General features: G+C 41.0%; 3 protein-coding genes across 8 annotated transcripts in view; 1 reads left to right on the forward strand and 2 right to left on the reverse strand.

Annotated features, from left to right (window-relative positions):
• The window catches only part of rereb (arginine-glutamic acid dipeptide (RE) repeats b), a 10928-nt gene extending 5410 nt beyond the window's left edge, over positions 1-5518 (reverse strand). For 2 of the 6 annotated variants that reach the window (XR_015096245.1, XR_015096246.1), the window contains exons 1-12: positions 5261-5435; positions 4364-4412; positions 3557-3681; positions 3172-3271; positions 2991-3089; positions 2746-2826; positions 2487-2640; positions 2325-2411; positions 2051-2244; positions 1809-1955; positions 1242-1352; positions 32-1149 (exon numbers count right to left, since the gene is read on the reverse strand). Coding sequence is in view for 4 of the 6 variants with exons in the window: in XM_086086400.1 (XP_085942526.1) it covers positions 32-1149; positions 1242-1352; positions 1809-1955; positions 2051-2244; positions 2325-2411; positions 2487-2640; positions 2746-2826; positions 2991-3089; positions 3172-3271; positions 3557-3681; positions 4364-4412; positions 5261-5286 (2291 nt within the window). In the remaining 2 variants the exon portion in view is untranslated. Of the gene's footprint in view, positions 1-31; positions 1150-1241; positions 1353-1808; positions 1956-2050; positions 2245-2324; positions 2412-2486; positions 2641-2745; positions 2827-2990; positions 3090-3171; positions 3272-3556; positions 3682-4363; positions 4413-5260 lie in introns of all 6 variants that reach the window. The other 4 variants (XM_086086401.1, XM_086086399.1, XM_086086400.1 and 1 more) reach the window with 4 other exon arrangements.
• A 744-nt stretch (positions 5519-6262) lies between these two features.
• eno1b (enolase 1b, (alpha)) lies at positions 6263-11977 on the reverse strand. Its single transcript, XM_086087024.1, has 12 exons — positions 11710-11977; positions 11470-11563; positions 11301-11396; positions 10652-10710; positions 10493-10562; positions 10061-10194; positions 9508-9730; positions 9219-9416; positions 8006-8207; positions 7818-7926; positions 7691-7749; positions 6263-6447 (listed from the first exon to the last, which is right to left on the reverse strand). The coding sequence occupies exons 2-12, from the start codon at positions 11552-11554 to the stop codon at positions 6378-6380; spliced, it is 1305 nt and encodes a 434-aa protein (XP_085943150.1). The 5' UTR covers positions 11555-11563; positions 11710-11977; the 3' UTR covers positions 6263-6377.
• A 443-nt stretch (positions 11978-12420) lies between these two features.
• ppil1 (peptidylprolyl isomerase (cyclophilin)-like 1) lies at positions 12421-13703 on the forward strand. Its single transcript, XM_086088144.1, has 4 exons — positions 12421-12590; positions 12816-12970; positions 13113-13181; positions 13451-13703. Exons 1-4 carry the CDS (start codon positions 12535-12537, stop codon positions 13669-13671), a joined length of 501 nt encoding a protein of 166 aa, XP_085944270.1. The 5' UTR covers positions 12421-12534; the 3' UTR covers positions 13672-13703.
• Positions 13704-16158: the final 2455 nt, after the last annotated feature.

Here is a 16158-nt window from a genome sequence, read left to right on the forward strand (position 1 = left end):
TTTAAAAACTGTGGAGAAACTAAAGACACACCGTGCAGACTGGCTGGCGTGGCTCGCTATATTGATGACGGTGGGCTGTGGCGAAGGGCTGCGAGGTGGAGACGGCGGGCTCTCTGCTTCCTCCATCTCATCCAGCGGCTCCTCTTTGATTTGGATCTGAGGGGCTCCCACTGTGGCGCTCGGCGATGGTCTCAGCCCAATAGGAGGGAAGGACGGCTGCAGGCTGGGGATGGGCCCGACGGGGGCCGACGTGGCGGAGGGGAGAGGCTGCGAGGATACGGCAGATGGATGAGGGGAACTTGTACTCTTTCCAGGGTGAGCGTGCGCCGGAGAAATCACCGGAAGCTGCCCGGAAAGTGTCTGCAAGGCCAAAGGCTGGGGCATGAGCTGAAGAGGTGGAGGGGGCGCGCCTGGAGGATGCTGATTGGGCAGAGAGTTGAGAGGTTTTAGAGCAGGTGGAGGAGGAAGGTTGGAGGGCATCTGTGGGAAGGGTGGAGCAGGCTGGTGTGGTATCTGTTTGTGGGAGGGTTGAATCGGGGTGGTGGGAGGGGGTTTGATTTGGGAGGCAGAAAGAGGAGGCTGGGGCAGCTGTGACTCCCTAAAGAAGGGTGGGGGTCTCTGGGTTGGTGGCATCTGGGAAGACACCGAGCTGAGAGCAGGTGGCACCTGAAATGCAGACGAGAGAGGAGGGTCCTGCCCCCCTGTGGGCAGAAGTGGTGGCGCGCCACAGGGAGAATGTGGGACGGGCGGCGGGCGGCTGTTCGGCCCCAAATTGGCAGCGGATTCCGCAGCAGCTGGCTGAGGCGGCTCTGTAAATGGAGGGGCCGGGCTAGGAGGTGAGCCAGCAGTGGGAGTGCTTTGCGGTGGAATGACAGCTGGGCCCTGAGAGGGAGGGGCCTGCGGGACCGCTGCGTCAGGCAGGACGGCCGGCGGGGCTGCAGGCTCCGAGGGGACAGCGCTCGGTTGGGCGGAAGAGTCGGAGTCGCTCTCGTTGCCCTGCTGAGGGCTGGGAATGCTGGGGGAGGAGCTGCGGTTGTCCTGATCTATGTCTTTGGTGTCGCTGCTGCCGTCGTCCTGAGCGCTGCGACTTTCTGAGGAGCTCTCCTCTTCAACCTCGCCCTCCACCTCGGAACGCGAATCCTGCGGCTCCTAGTGGTGGGGAAAAAATGGATGTTTGACATTGACACATATCCTACACGACTCTAACAAGGGTTCAGAGATTCCACATGTTTTTTTCTTACCTGAGTCTTTGACCTTTTGGGTTTGACCTTTTCAGGCTCGTTCGGCTCCTGAGGAGGACTCTCCCTAACCCGTTTCATTGTCTTTGGTGTGGCTGCCTCTTCTTTCACCTTCTGGAGAATAAATAGATATTCAATCAGTTGTTGAAGGTTGTTCAAATCAGAATCAGATCATTTTGTGACCGTTGCAAGCATATGCCTGTAATGCATCTAAACAACAGCCACTTGCTATTGAATAATGAACATAAGAGTTTTGGTCAAATCTTCCATGAGTCAGTTTGACTGATGAGCCAGTAGTTTTTGAAAACTTCTGATTTTGTGATGATGAAACTCCAGTGTGGCGGCACTGTAAACTTAGGAAACATGCTAACCTCGCTACCTATGTTAAAAGCTTAAGAGTTGTTGTGAGATTTGTGACTCAAAAGTACAATTTCCTTATTAGAAGGTATTAGCAAAATAACTCATATTCAAAGGTCTAATAATTTTGGACATTTCCTTCTAGGCCGCCTTGTATACATTCCAGTGACATGCCTAACTTTGATTGTTTCACTGCAAGACTGTATTGTTTACCTTGTTATTCTTCTTCATGGACTCATTCTTACTCTCTATGGTAGACGCTCTGGTCCCAGTCTGGGAATTCTGGTTTGTGGACTGCTGATCCTCGCTAGTAGGAGAGCCAGTGAGTCTCCGGTGGCCGCTTCTTAAAGATGACAACTGCTGTATATTCAAGAAAGAGAAAAAATATATATCTCTCAGGTTACACTATTACCTGCATGTAAATGTTCATCATGTTGTCAGAGAGTCATGCTTACAGGTGCTCTGCTTCGCCGTGTCCTCATGCCATGTTTACTGTTTCCCTCGTCTTCCCCTTTCACAGGTTTAAACATGAATGACGTGCCTGACGACTTCTGTGCCGCCGGCAGGCAGCCGTGCTTGTTTTCGTACGTACGGCAGGTTGTACACAGCAAAGGGTTGTATCTTCCGCCTTGGTGCCAATCTTTCGATCCTGATTGAGGAAAATACAGCCTTTAAAAGCTGCAAATGTAAATAAACACTGCGCTCTGTCCAAACATGAGTCATACGCACGTGTGGTACCGCAGTGGCTGCAGCTCTTCACCTCTTGTTCACTGTCTTCACTGTCTAGTTCGTCCTCACTGGCTGAACTTGCATCTACTGCAGAAGAAAAGTTACGTATTAGGCAACTCCAGCTTTTGCATGAACGGAGAACTGTAGCACACGTATACTCACCAGAGTAATTTCGAGACGGGGCGCTCACGGGAGCTGCAGCAGAGCGAGTCTTTGCCTTTCGAGACGAGGGCTGCCTGCGTTGTTGTCGATAAGCTCGCGTTCCTGCAGCCTCAGGAGTTTTTTTCCAGTGGTAATAGAACGTGATCAGCTCTCCCTGGTGATTCAAATGCCAGTTTTTTTTTTGTATAGATGCTAAATTATCAGCCATACTGAACTTGTATTAGACTTTGTGGCGTTTTCTTAAAAAGTGTTCACTTACAGTCTTTTTGCTAGGCAAGAAGTCTTTTCGAATGCGGAAAAAATTCTTCCCATACTGTCTGAGGCCTTTAATGAAGCGTTTCTGAAAAGTGAGATAAATCATATATGGATGAAATTATGAATATAAATTTGTTTTTAAAAATGTATTTGCTGCTACGCCACCATTGCTGTTAAAAAAATAAATAAAAAAAGACAGCTTTGCAGTAGGCCGCTGTAAATAAGTGGTAGTAATGAGCTGCAACCAACCACATCATCCTCAGACCAGCACTTCTCAATAAGCCTTGGCAGAGGCTTCTTCACCAGACGCTGGAGAGCTTTTGCAGCATCGTAATGACTTGCATGCAACTGGGAGGGATATGCAGTGCAAAGTTAAGTCATCTTTCAGTAGTACATGATGATAATAATGGGCACAAGTTCAGCTCTCTACCATGTTCAGAGCGTTGAGCGTTGTATCGTCACGAGAAGCAGCTAAACAGCCGTCCTCTGTGGATCCTCCATCACACATACCCGCAAATGCCGCCATGCTCCTTAGAAAACAAATATAATACAGATGCTGGAGTCATTTTTTTGTTTTATCTGTCCCACAAAGCAGAAAACCAATGTAAACAGATCTCCTCATCACACACTATCAATGCTGATATGGACTATTATCTACATAAAGTGCACAGATGCTTTAGAAGGACTGCCAGACATGCAGTCGCAACTGAAAATATGAAGTGTTTACAGGAAGTAAGAACTCCAGCATGGGCCTTGGGACTGCTCAGGTTCACTAAAGTAAGCTAATTGTAATCAATCGTGTCAGTGACACTGACCTGGCAGCTCTCAGGTACATGAGAAGGTCGCAGTCATTGACGCCTGGTGTCCACATAAGCTCCACACTCTCCGCCTGAGAATGGGAAGCTGGCACGGGTCGAGGCTGCAGCTCAGGAAGCTTTGCCTACAACACATCAGCAACAAAAGAGAGAACGTAGTAAAAATCTGCTTCCAAACTATGAACTTGATTTGGAATTGTGAAGTACAAATGGTCAAAAATGGTAAGGTTTGTAGAAAAATATTAACCACAACCAACATGCACGAGACATGCACTGTATGTATCAATAATTGTATTTAAATACTTTAATACACTGTACTTCAATAGGTATGTGTGAAAATAATAATAATAATAGTAATAATAATTGGTGGTCAGCAGTGAGATTTTTCTAATGTATAATAAGAAGTTGTGCTACGAATGTGCACATTTAACAGTCCTCCCATGCGAGGAAGCAGTCAGGAAGTGTAGAGTGGCAACAAATTTTGCAATTATTTGACATCAAACACTACATGTGCTTGATGACGCCTTTGTTCCGACATCATTGCTACAGCAACCTGTCAAATGAGTCAATAGGTGGCCAAATCAGGCATACCAGAAGGAGCAAGCATTTTTTTATGTTCTTGTTTTCTTAAAGTACAATATTATGGAGTGCTTATTTCCTTATTAAAGAACATGTTACATCATTTATTTTTATTGGGGGTGATGTTTAAACGGAATAATAGCATTTCCATTCATTATAGCGGGGAAAGATGTACAGTAATTCAAGGCACCACTGTATATGGAGTTATTTACAATAGTCATAATTTACCTGATGACTTGGTCCCACTCTTATCTCTCCTTGAGTGCTGTTCAAGCTCCTAGAAGACATGTAACATAAAAATAAAAATTACAAAAAAAGTAAATGACAATCAGTGCGTTTTCATCGACACATCCCCATCATCGCAGTGTCACATCAGTTAAGAAGAACAATGAGAAATCACAGGAATTAAGCGTGCTATCGCTGCTCTCAGCTGATTATCTCCGCTTCATCTGCTCAGTGATCTCGTTAAAAGACGGCGCCCCGCCCACACGTCGCTGTCAGCCAATGGGAGCCGCGCCCCGCTGACGTTTGCTGATATTAGGCCAGGCGAAACCTGACGCCAGCGGCCGCGAAGGCCTGTCAATCAATCACGCGAGCACACGGGCTGTTAATTCTCGCACTACAACTGTAGTCACCATTACAGGAACAGAATCTCGCTGTGTGCTTCTAACCGCTTTGGCCCTCACTCCAAGACCAGCGGGCGTTCGATAGTGCTCATCGATGTTAGCATGCACTTAACATGTCATATGTAAATGTTTGTGTGCGCGAGGCGACTCGCGTATGTAAATACACACCAACCGCAAATGGCGTTTTTAACAGCCCAGTCGCCAAACGTCTACGCAAACAACACACAACGCCACACCACGCGGCTGACGTGAGCTAACTGCTCTGTGTCGCCATTTGTATCGCTTTGTAGCATCAAAAAACGGCTGGCTAGCTGCAAGGGACCGTGACATTAGCGCTGTGGCTGTTATTTTTGGCTAGCTCGTTAGCCACAACTTCGTGACTGCTGACACGGCGACCGCTCCGTGCAAAGTGGACGTTAGCGACCGCAAAACCAGAAGCGAATCCAGTCCACAACAAGGCAAAGAATGCAAAAAGGAGGGGGAAAAGCAAGTTATTTACCTCCGCGGGTTGAATAGGTCGTCCATGTCGACGGGTGTTTGGCTGTGGCTTGTTGACACTACGCAGCTCAGCGGGGCGACAGCCGCGCTCACACGCACACACACATGCAAAATTGCACTCACACATACACACCAACTATGCCAATCCCCTATTACATGGCTATTCAAAATGGAGGCGCTGTAGCGAAGGGAGTTTTTTTTTTCTTCTCTCAAGTGCAATGACCTCAGCAGCCACACAGCGCAGCAAACTTGACGAGTGTACACAAACTGAGCATGTGCGTGCTGCCTCGATCGCACCTTATGCTTATGAGTAGATTTAAAAGAAAGCGCAAATGTGATGCAGGACATTGCTTCCCAGCGACGCCTCTGCAAATGCAGTCGTTATTTATGGGACATCCATCTACAGAATCTGATTTTGTACACTTTGTAATGACAGCTTAATGAATCAGAACATTTTTTATTTGTAACATTATTTCCATTGAGAGTGAGCATTATTATATTAAAAGCAGAAATTGTTTAGAGAGCGAAAAGCTTTGACTCTACTATACCTACATGAGTCAACAATCTGAATGTGATATATGTATAGTGATATTTGTATTGTACAATATACAATGATGTCAACAAATTGAATGTCTACTGCAGGGTCACCAACTTGTAGCCCCCAGGACCTGTTCTAAAAATAGCTCACCAGTGATGGAACATTGTGATGATCTAGGGATGTTGTATTAGTGATTGTTTGAAAATGTAAACACTTGCAGAATGTATAGAAATACAGTATTGCATACTGGTATGCTTAAGTGCCATCATCCATTCTCAAAAAACTCTTACTTGGAATGAAAACTTACACACTGTAATTTAGTTACCAGAACAGCCAAAAGAATGCATCCATTTATTGTTGAAATATGTCATTAATGTTATAAGTTATAACTTAGTCAACACGTGTGACACATTAATGAAAGTAAAAGTGAGCACAACAAACATCATTAAAAAAACACACAATATATAATGTGATTTATTTTTTTATTGACTACATCTCCAAGAGCGGCAGTTCTCATAACTAGTTTATAATAGCTGCATGGTTTTTGGATTTCCTGTTGTGTTTTTTTGGGGGTATATATTTACTCTGCCAATGGCTGTCTGAAGTTTTTCCCTGCAAAACAAGCTTGGTCTCCCAGCTCCTCTTCAATTCTGTAATACAACACTTGAAGTTAGTTTCACACACAGATTATTTGCGCCTTTGAGCAACACAGAGCCAGCAAAACTCAGGCATGCAAAACACCATTCAATCTGAGACACCACTCTTGACATCACTCTCCTGTCTGCATGCATGCCATTTCGCTCTTTGTTGTGTAACGCATGAATGGATGAGGCATTATATAACATGCCTTCCTTTCTCTGAGTGGTGCTCAGCAAATATATATACAGCAGAGAAAACATTGGATTTCCCCTGAAGGGATTAGATACAATTTATGCAAATATAATTTATTAAATCAAATTAATATGCAGTTAAACCCGAAATTATTCACAAATTAGAAACATTTTCAGTTAAATCTATTTTAAACAGTTATAGCTGTTTGTATGGGAATTTTTCATTTGCAAATGACACAAGAAAGTAGCTTAGCTTGTTTTAGATTTTATTCAGCTAAATTAAAAACATGACAAAAAGTTGTATGTCCAACATAATTAATACTCTTCTCAATTACTGTATGCCCAAATGTTCTAAATCTGTGATTCTATATGGTGGGCTCCCTCGAGTTGTACACAAAAGAATCACTGAATTAAATAGCATACATATAACATTAACATGAAAAATAATCAAACATATTAGAATGATGTTCATAGCTATGCGTATACCCTGTTTGATTTTTTTTGTTTTTTTCAATAATTTTTTTTACATTTATTTTGTATTAGTTTACTTTTTTTATTGAATTATCTTTTCATTTAAAATGTCAGCACTTCTGGTTCATGATTGGATTCCTAGCTAACCAATCACAATCGTAAGTTGATTTGCATGATGTTCATGTTAAAAATATAAGCTTGGTAAGTTTACAACACGTTACATTTACAGCCACATTATCCTGACGTCCACTATAACAAATAAAAAACATAAAACATGTTTCAAGCTCAACGTCAACAAATAAAAACATGAGATACCCCCCCCCCCAATCCATGTTGTTCTTATGTGGGAAAAGAGTGAAAATCAGCAAAAAATAAAAAATTGCCCAGCAGAAAAGTATTGTTTGAAAAGGTACTTGTATTCATTCACCTGTTCTAAAATACCTCACAGTGATAGTACATTGTGATTTACTAGCAATGTTGTAAAGTGGATCATTTGAAAATATAAACACCTGCAGAGATTTGTTAAAAATATTACATGTAATTTACAGATTTAAAAAAAAATCGGCTAGATAGATGTATGTCTGAGACTCACCTGAGAATCTGATTATATTTGGCCAAACGCTCCGAGCGACAAGGTGCCCCCGTCTTGATCTGAAAGTGTACAAAAAGTGTGTCGTGTTGACTTTATCTTGGCTTTTCATTGTTCTTGGTGTGTCTACCTGTCCAGTGCACAGTCCGACCACCAAATCAGCAATGAAGGTGTCCTCGGTCTCTCCAGAGCGATGGCTCACCATCACTCCCCAGCCGCTCTCCTGGGCCATCTTGCACCTGAAAGATCAGGAAGAGATTTACTCGCACAGGATGAGACAAGACGATTAGATTGTGACATAAACCGACATCAACTTACGCTTGCATCGATTCTGTCATGGTTCCAATCTGGTTGACTTTAAGCAGCAGACAGTTGCAGGCCTTCTCCTCCACAGCCTTGCAGATGCGAGTCGGGTTGGTCACAGTGAGATCGTCTCCGACGACCTGGATGTCGGTGCTGGCGGTGAAGTCGCTCCACGCAGCCCAGTCGTCTTGGTCAAATGGGTCCTCGATGGACACCACTGAAAATTGTGAAACATTATTTATTTATTTTATTTTATTATTTTATTATTTTATTATTTTATTATTTTATTATTTTATTATTTAAATTTTTTTTTTTTTAAATTTTATTATTTTATTATTTTAATTTATTTATTATTATTATTTTATTTATTTATTTATTTAAAGGAATTGACTTTGTGGTAATGCGTATTAAGGTTACCTGTTATTTTAAGAGCCACAACTGAAAATAAAAAATACCCAAATGTCTTGGTTTTTTTTGTGGGGGGGAAAGCTGAAATGGATTAATGGCATTTTTATTCATTTTGCAATAGGGAAAAATAATTTGTGGAAGTAAACCTTAAACATTTATTGACAATAATATGTTATTTGTGACCTCACTAGTCTAAACATGACATTCTGATTAATATTACATTTTTAGAATAAGCATTAAGCAGCAAAATCCAGCCATTTCTATCCATCTCAGGGGGCGGCCATTTTGCCACTTGCTGTCGACTGAAGATGACATCACAGTTGCTCACCTGTTTTCTGAAGCTGAGCTGTGATTGGTTGTTGTCTGAGCCCTGAGCAAATGTGATGTCATCTTCAGTCGACAGCAAGTGGCAAAATGGCCGCCGCCTGAGATGGATAAAAATGGCTGGATTTTGCTGTTTAACTCATATTCCACTAACGCAATATTAATTGTATTTAGACTAATTGGGCTGAATAGTACATATAAATAAATAAATAAAAGAAATTGGTGGGGGAGGAGGGTTGACTTTCTCTTTAGCGCTATTATTGAGTAATTTCAACAAATTGCTACTACAATTACTAATTAATATGAATCGATTTTGCTGAGTCATCATCAGCCTAGTGATTATCCTTGCTTATTACCAGCAGCACCACTGCTTTTTAACATAGCAGTCAACTCTTTTGAGACAAATACCCACCTCATATTCAGTGCTACTCCCAAAAAACTCATGCGCTGTTGAATAAATAGCGTGTAAACAAACAGCATGTTAAGAGGAGGTAACCTGGATAATCCTTCACAAAGCTCTTGTAGAGGTCAGCCAGCTCTTCAGGAGCGATGTAGCGAGACGGATCGTCGGGAGACTTGAAGTCCAGGTCGTATTTTCCCTCCCGGTAGAATTCCGAGGCTGCCACGTCCATGCCGATCACAACCTCGTCTGTGTATCCTGCTTTGGCGATGGCCTCCTTTATCAACTCCAGTGCTGCGGTGTCAAAACATTGCATTCAAATGTGAAGAAGAGGACAGGATGTGATGTAAGAGGCTGCATGTAATCTTGAATCAAGTGCTGTTACCTTCCTGGTTCTCCAGGATGTTTGGAGCAAAGCCACCTTCATCGCCCACATTGGTGGCATCCTGGCCATATTTCTTCTTGATGACATTTTTGAGATTGTGGTAGACCTCGGCTCCGATGCGCATGGAGTCCCTGAAGGTGCTAGCGCCAACCGGCAGGATCATGAACTCCTGCATGGCAAGCTTGTTGCCTGCATGGGAGCCGCCATTGATCACATTGAAGGCCTGATGGCAGTGAGGAATAAGAGTTACATGGAGGAATAAATACACAAAAATACACCGTATTTACTCATTTGGTGGACAACAGCAGCGAGTACAACCACTGTGCTGTTAAAGGTCACCAGGTGTGCCGTGGGAAATAATTTCACTCTTATTGGTCCCAGAATTATTCTGTATTTTTTCATCTATCTATGCTAGCAACAGGAAGAACAACATCACTGCACTGTAGGTTTCTTTAAAAGGAAGACACACATTTGGGGCACAGTGTCTATATATATATCATGAGCCACTTTTTAGGAAATACGGTGTGAGCAGATGTGCTACATAAATTCTCACCGGCACAGGCAAGATGACCTTGGGGTTTCCTGCAAGGTCAGCGATGTGACGATATAGAGGGACTCCTTTCTCCGCTGCACCTGCCTTGCAAACAGCCAGCGACACACCCAAAATGGCGTTGGCACCAAATTTAGCTGTTGGACATAAAGAGCAAACAATGAGAGGGGGAGAAAATATTTCATCATTAATTGTGACAGTAAACGAGGAAATATTACACACATGTAAATTGGAATTATTCATATATACACTATTTATCTATCTATCTATCTATCTAGCTAGCTAGCTACATAACTACCTATGAATCTATCTATCTAAGTGTATGTATCCACCTATCTATGTATCTATCCATACTGAACGGAAACTAAAAGTCCTTTTTTTTTTTTAATAAAAGTTGAGTAAGAAAAAAAAACATCAGTAGCAATTGCCACCTACATTTGTTCTCTGTGCCGTCCATGTCGATCATCAGCTGGTCGATTCTGCCTTGCTCGACGACAGATACATCCTTAAAAGGAGCGAATGAAGAACATGTCAATATGGTGACAATGAAAAGTTTAACAATCAAATTCAATGCATGAAGGATTAATTTCTTACTTGGTCAACAAGCGCAGGCGCAATGGATGAGTTTATGTTCTCGACTGCCTGTGAGACGCCTGTGGTATGAAAGTCCATATAAAATCAAAAAAATGATATAGACAATTAATCATTCAGTATTGCATTCATCAATTATATACAGAATTGACCTATGAATTAAAATTTGGACAATACGTTTTTGCAAATGGAGTACAGGAGAACAAAATTAAATAAATAAAAAAACAGCTCTGTATAAACACTGAAAAAGTAAAAAGCACACAATATTTCTTTGCTGTTTGAAGAAATTCTTCCTAGTACAGTGTAGTTGGTCATAGTTTTTTTTAAGGTGGTATTTGATGTAAAACGTTTGACATCCACTGTGCTAGGAAGTTAGGTACTGAAGGCCCATCTGATATTCGTTAAGGACAACCTTGAAGGGGAAGTCTCTCTTTAGAGATTGCTAATTAGTAGCAAATATACACACTGATGTTTAGCCATACTAAGACTCATTGTTATACGGCTGCATGAGACTTTACTGTTATTTTGACCTCTTCACCGAAAGACAACAAACATGAATGAAGGACAGTTTCCTCCGGGATACTTGTTTCAGAAATCCTCTAGGCACTAGGAAAAAAAAAGTTTTTTTTCAATGATAGGACTAAGCACAAACCTTTGCCAAGGTAGCGTGACTTGTCGTTATCTCGCAGCTCCAACGCTTCATAGATTCCAGTGGATGCACCGCTTGGTACAGCTGCCCTGAACAAACCTGAGAATGCCACAGACAAAAAACTATGAAGACGTACACTTCAACAAAAGTTACACATTTTCAGTCCCCTTGCCTTTAGCTGTGTAGAGGTCAACCTCCACTGTGGGGTTCCCACGGGAGTCAAAGATCTCTCGGGCATGAATTTTGAGAATGGACATGATGGAGCACTTTGACATAGAGGAGAAAGATGAACAGGATATATCTAGGCATCTCTTAACAAGACGTACACACTATGTAATGCACTAAGCAGGAGCACATTAACGTAGCTCCATACAATTCCATTTATTTCCTTGGAAAATTATGTCAGACTCACCTCTTTTTATTTACTCTTTCCTATGTGACGCTTCCACGCAAAAATACCTTCACCCGGCTTCAAGCTTAGCACGCTGCTCCACTACTAATTGGATTACTGAACATGTCCTCATCTGATTAGTCACATGACAGTTTAAGAGCACCAGTGCAGTGGCTGCATCTGTCTCAGCTAAAGTGGACCGTACAGTCCTGTAATTAAAAAAAATCTCAGTGTTTTTGTAGCGTAAATGTGAAAGTATTAGGTTGAAGCAAGAGATTCAGTGTCAGGAACATTAAGTAGCAGATGTGTTTGTATCGTTTGCTCTTCTCGGCCCCGGTATTTGCTTCACAGTTGTATATGTGCACTGCTGCCACATGGAGGTCAAATTAGGAACAACACGTTAAATGACGTGCTTCTTCGTTATTTTTCCTTTTTAAAAATTTTGCTGTACAATAAGAAATATTTTATGATTTTAAAACTGTACCAAATGAAAACATTTACCATTTACATTAGAAACATTAATACATAAACTCTCTGTTATGGGCATTGCGGTCCGACGCCACTGTGAACTACAATTACCAAACAAAATAAACGTTAAATTACTTACTTACCATTTAACAGAGTTTTGATACCGCATCAAATAATATTCCACAGTTGATTGTGCTATAAATCTTATTGGCCAATAGGCGGCGGTATCTCATACTGGTCGTCAACATACGGCGGAAATGACGTAGTAACACGGAAGCGCAAACGCCTGCAAACTATTTGAATAAATGTGCGACGCTTGTTGTTCAGCTTGAGTTTGGCTAAAATTGTGTTGTATTTTTGAATAGATTCGACAATATAATGTCAGGGATACCTCCGGACACATGGGAACCTCCTACTGTTTCACTGGAGACAACGTATGTTTTCATTTAAACATTTTACGCTAACACCGTAACACGTTAGCTTGCACTTGGCTGTGCCGATTTGTTCTGTATAAATACTGCATTCTATTTTACTGCACTCTATTCACACGCTTTACGCCTTAAGTACTTTATTTGTAGCCATTTATTTTTTTCACCCCTTAGAAGCCTTGCATAAACGTTAATGTAACTAATACATGCTCAAATTACATTGCACCGCAGGATGGGGACAATTGTGTTGGAACTCTACTGGAGACATGCACCCAAGACCTGCAAAAACTTTGCTGAACTGGCTAGAAGAGGATACTACAATAACACAAAGTTCCACAGGATAATACAGAACTTCATGGTGCAGGGTGGTGACCCTACTGGGACAGGTTGGTTCATCTATACCTTGCAATACATATCTGGCATTCGTCTGTCCATTGGCAAATGCTTAAATTACGAAATATATTGATGATTTAATCTAAGTTTCTTGATAAATTTAGTTTACGCATTGTATTGATATCTTTTTTTCAGGTCGTGGTGGTGCCTCCATATTTGGGAAACAGTTTGAAGATGAGCTCCACTCAGAGCTTAAGTTCACTGGTAAGTAGCGCTTCAGTCAGAAATTAAGTATGAATAAATGATTAGAAATTCTGTCACTGTGCCAAATTATCAAAAGGTATAATAAGTTAATGACTACAACTGTGGTTGAGTAGTCGTGATTGTAAATCTGCTTCCTTTTTGTCACCTCAATTCAAATTCAAGAATTGATTTGGAATGTAGGGGTAATTTTTCAATTCAAATGTGAATTTTGCCCGGCCCTGCTGTGTACTGTGTCACTATTATTTATTTATGTCTTATTTTTTCGTTAGGTGCTGGTATAATAGCTATGGCCAATGCAGGGCCAGATTCGAATGGAAGTCAGTTTTTCCTCACGCTCAGACCCACTCAGTGGTTGGATGGAAAGCACAGCATTTTTGGAAGAGTGCACCAGGGAATAGGAGTGCTGAACCGGATTGGGTTGGTGGAAACCAAAGGGCAAGATCGACCTATTGACGATGTGAAGATAATCTCGACTTCTGTTCCCAACTAATTTCTTTTTTTAATAAACACTTTTGTAGAGGATTCAGTTTTCAGATATTTTTTTATTTGTTTAATGTTAACATATGTATATGTCTTTCACCATCTGCTATGTTTCACCAAGGTTAATTTGCAAACAAAAAATAAGATTTTTTCTTGACACAAATTCATATTACTTGTAATTCATACACCCAGCCTTTTGAATCTTAATTTTACTGCTTAAACGTAACTACAAAACAGAAGGAAAAAAAACTATCAAGATGTCAATTCCAGGATATGAACCAGTCTAGTAGGTAAGTAAAAACTGAGAATTAATTTACAGACTAGGAAGCACTTCTGGGAGATATATTCTTGTTACCTATGTGCCTGTTGAGTACAGTACAGATGGTGCGGTGGCCCCTTGCTTCCGTTTCAAAAATGTAATTGAATTATTACATAAACAAACTACTCCATAATGGATTTTACTACACAGATTCAAAGTCACATGTAAAGACAAAGAGTATAGTGTGAACAATACATCATCAACACAACAATTCCAAGAAATTTTTACCAACTTGATTATATATATAAATATAGAGCCAGCAACAGGTTAAACACTTGAGGTAAACTTGGAAGACATTTTAATTGAAATTTAAAAAAATATATATCAGACAAAGTATTTGCCCCTAAATGCTTCTCTTTTTTTTTTTTAAATGGTAGATTACCATAGTGGCGTATAACTTCCTTTTTTACTTAATTTTAATTAAATCAATGAAGGTGATTGAAACCAGACAACTTGCATATTGTGCTACATCTCATACAATCAACCTTATTTGTCATGAGTGAGCAGCTTTAAAAAAAATTATATAAACGATTAGTCCGAGGTCAAAGTGTTAGTACAGTACCTTAAAAACGACATTTTCCAGTATTTCTAAACCTTTTGTGAAATCATCTTTTCCAGTTTGTGCAACTGTCATGTCGCAGTGAAGCCATTCAAGTCGTGCAGTGAGTGATAGTAGTGACAAAACACAGAAACATAGGGTAGTCAGGCAAATGTGTGCACTAGTGCATGCTAATTGCTACTAGTTCAGTTCAGTCACTACTGCTGTATGAAATTTCTGCACACTAAATCTGGAAATTAAAAATATCGACTCAATAAACAACATAATAGAAAGCCACTTTAGTATTTACTCAGTATCTTTGATATAAGATTAAGGTCCATGTACTAGTAACCTCTTTGCCCATGCGCTACGAACATGCAGTTCGACCGCCAACTGCACGCAACAAAAATGCGCGCTAGTTGGCAACTGCATACTACTAGTAGTGACATTATAAGAAAGTCATGACACTATAGTGTGCCGAATCGTCTTACTAGTGAAAACAGTGTACTAGTACATGGTCCTAAAGAGCTTTTTTATTAGTCTGTAGCAACTTCCTCTCAGATTCAATGTTGGCTTTACATGATGAGCACAACTTGCACCAAAAGTAAAGGCTGAGCCGCCACTGTGTGTGGATTCTTTTCCGTAGCAACAGCTTCCAAGAGCCACGGCTGCATTTAGAATCTTTTGTCACCCCCATAGTGACCACCACAAACGTGGCATCGCAACACTCCATTTCCCTGATGAAAAAAAAAAGGTTGATCTTTCCATACAAAAAATAAATGAGAGAATACTCGTTTGATAGGAAACTTCTTTTATAGCAAAGTAGAAAATGTGCTTGAAAAAGTTAGTCTGCTTGTTTTGTAACGTGCTTATGCATGCTGTTTGGCTCGCATTCTATAAAAAAAAGTGCAAGCAGCACGGGGGAAGGTGCCAAAAGGGAAATGAAGTGGAAATGTCCAAACTGGTGCTGTGACACCCAGCAGTGTGCACGTGGTCAGACGAGAGACGGACTAACTAGATGGTGCAGGGAACTAAGCCAAGTGTTGCTATACCCCCTATGGTCCAATAAACAGGGAGCAAGTAGGGAAGCGAGACACTCTGTTAAGGGCAATTTCATCTCCAAAATGATGAGGCTGTACTGAAAAAGCACACAGGATACACATTTAGACAGTATACAAAACAATAACACGTCCATACCTGAAAATTCAGGCCTGTAAATGATTCAAATTGAAACAGGTGGTGAAATTTAGGATGGTAAAATAACCAAATAAAGAGATGTGAGCAGAAACCCTGATTTGAGGATGAAAAAAAACATGAAGTTAGTTTTTATTAAAAAAAAAATTTTTTTAAAGCACCTTAAGCAGGGTACAGTACACACATACTGATTTCTAACATCTAAACCTTCGCACATAACGAGAACAAGTTTGTTCTTACTGCCCTTCTTATAATGCGTGGTGTACTTGAGATAACCAGCACAGAACCTCACACACACACAACCGTATCTCCGTCGACAAAAGGCCAATCCAGATGTCTGGCGTAGTACCAACACTGACCTGTGAAAGGCAGCATGGTGCCACAGGGCATCCAGACTGCCTAAAAAAAAAAAAAAAAAAAAAAAAAAAAAAAAAGAGTGCAAGTAG

Source organism: Leptonotus elevatus, chromosome 10 (assembly GCF_054856555.1).
Source record: "Leptonotus elevatus isolate MCC_2025b chromosome 10, RoL_Lele_1.0, whole genome shotgun sequence".
NCBI classification, from domain to species: Eukaryota; Metazoa; Chordata; class Actinopteri; order Syngnathiformes; family Syngnathidae; genus Leptonotus; species Leptonotus elevatus.

Bases quoted from the DNA above. Each gene is read 5' to 3' on its own strand.
- ppil1 (XM_086088144.1), top strand. From the start codon at position 12,535: ATGTCAGGGATACCTCCGGACACATGGGAACCTCCTACTGTTTCACTG. The intron at 12,591-12,815 runs GTATGTTTTCAT...ATTGCACCGCAG, and splicing joins ACTGTTTCACTGGAGACAAC to GATGGGGACAATTGTGTTGG. The intron at 12,971-13,112 runs GTTGGTTCATCT...TCTTTTTTTCAG, and splicing joins TGGTGACCCTACTGGGACAG to GTCGTGGTGGTGCCTCCATA.
- eno1b (XM_086087024.1), bottom strand. From the start codon at position 11,554: ATGTCCATTCTCAAAATTCATGCCCGAGAGATCTTTGACTCCCGTGGG. The intron at 10,563-10,651 runs GTAAGAAATTAA...GCTCCTTTTAAG, and splicing joins CGCCTGCGCTTGTTGACCAA to GATGTATCTGTCGTCGAGCA. The intron at 6,448-7,690 runs GTGAGTCTCAGA...GTTGTATTACAG, and splicing joins AAATATAATCAGATTCTCAG to AATTGAAGAGGAGCTGGGAG.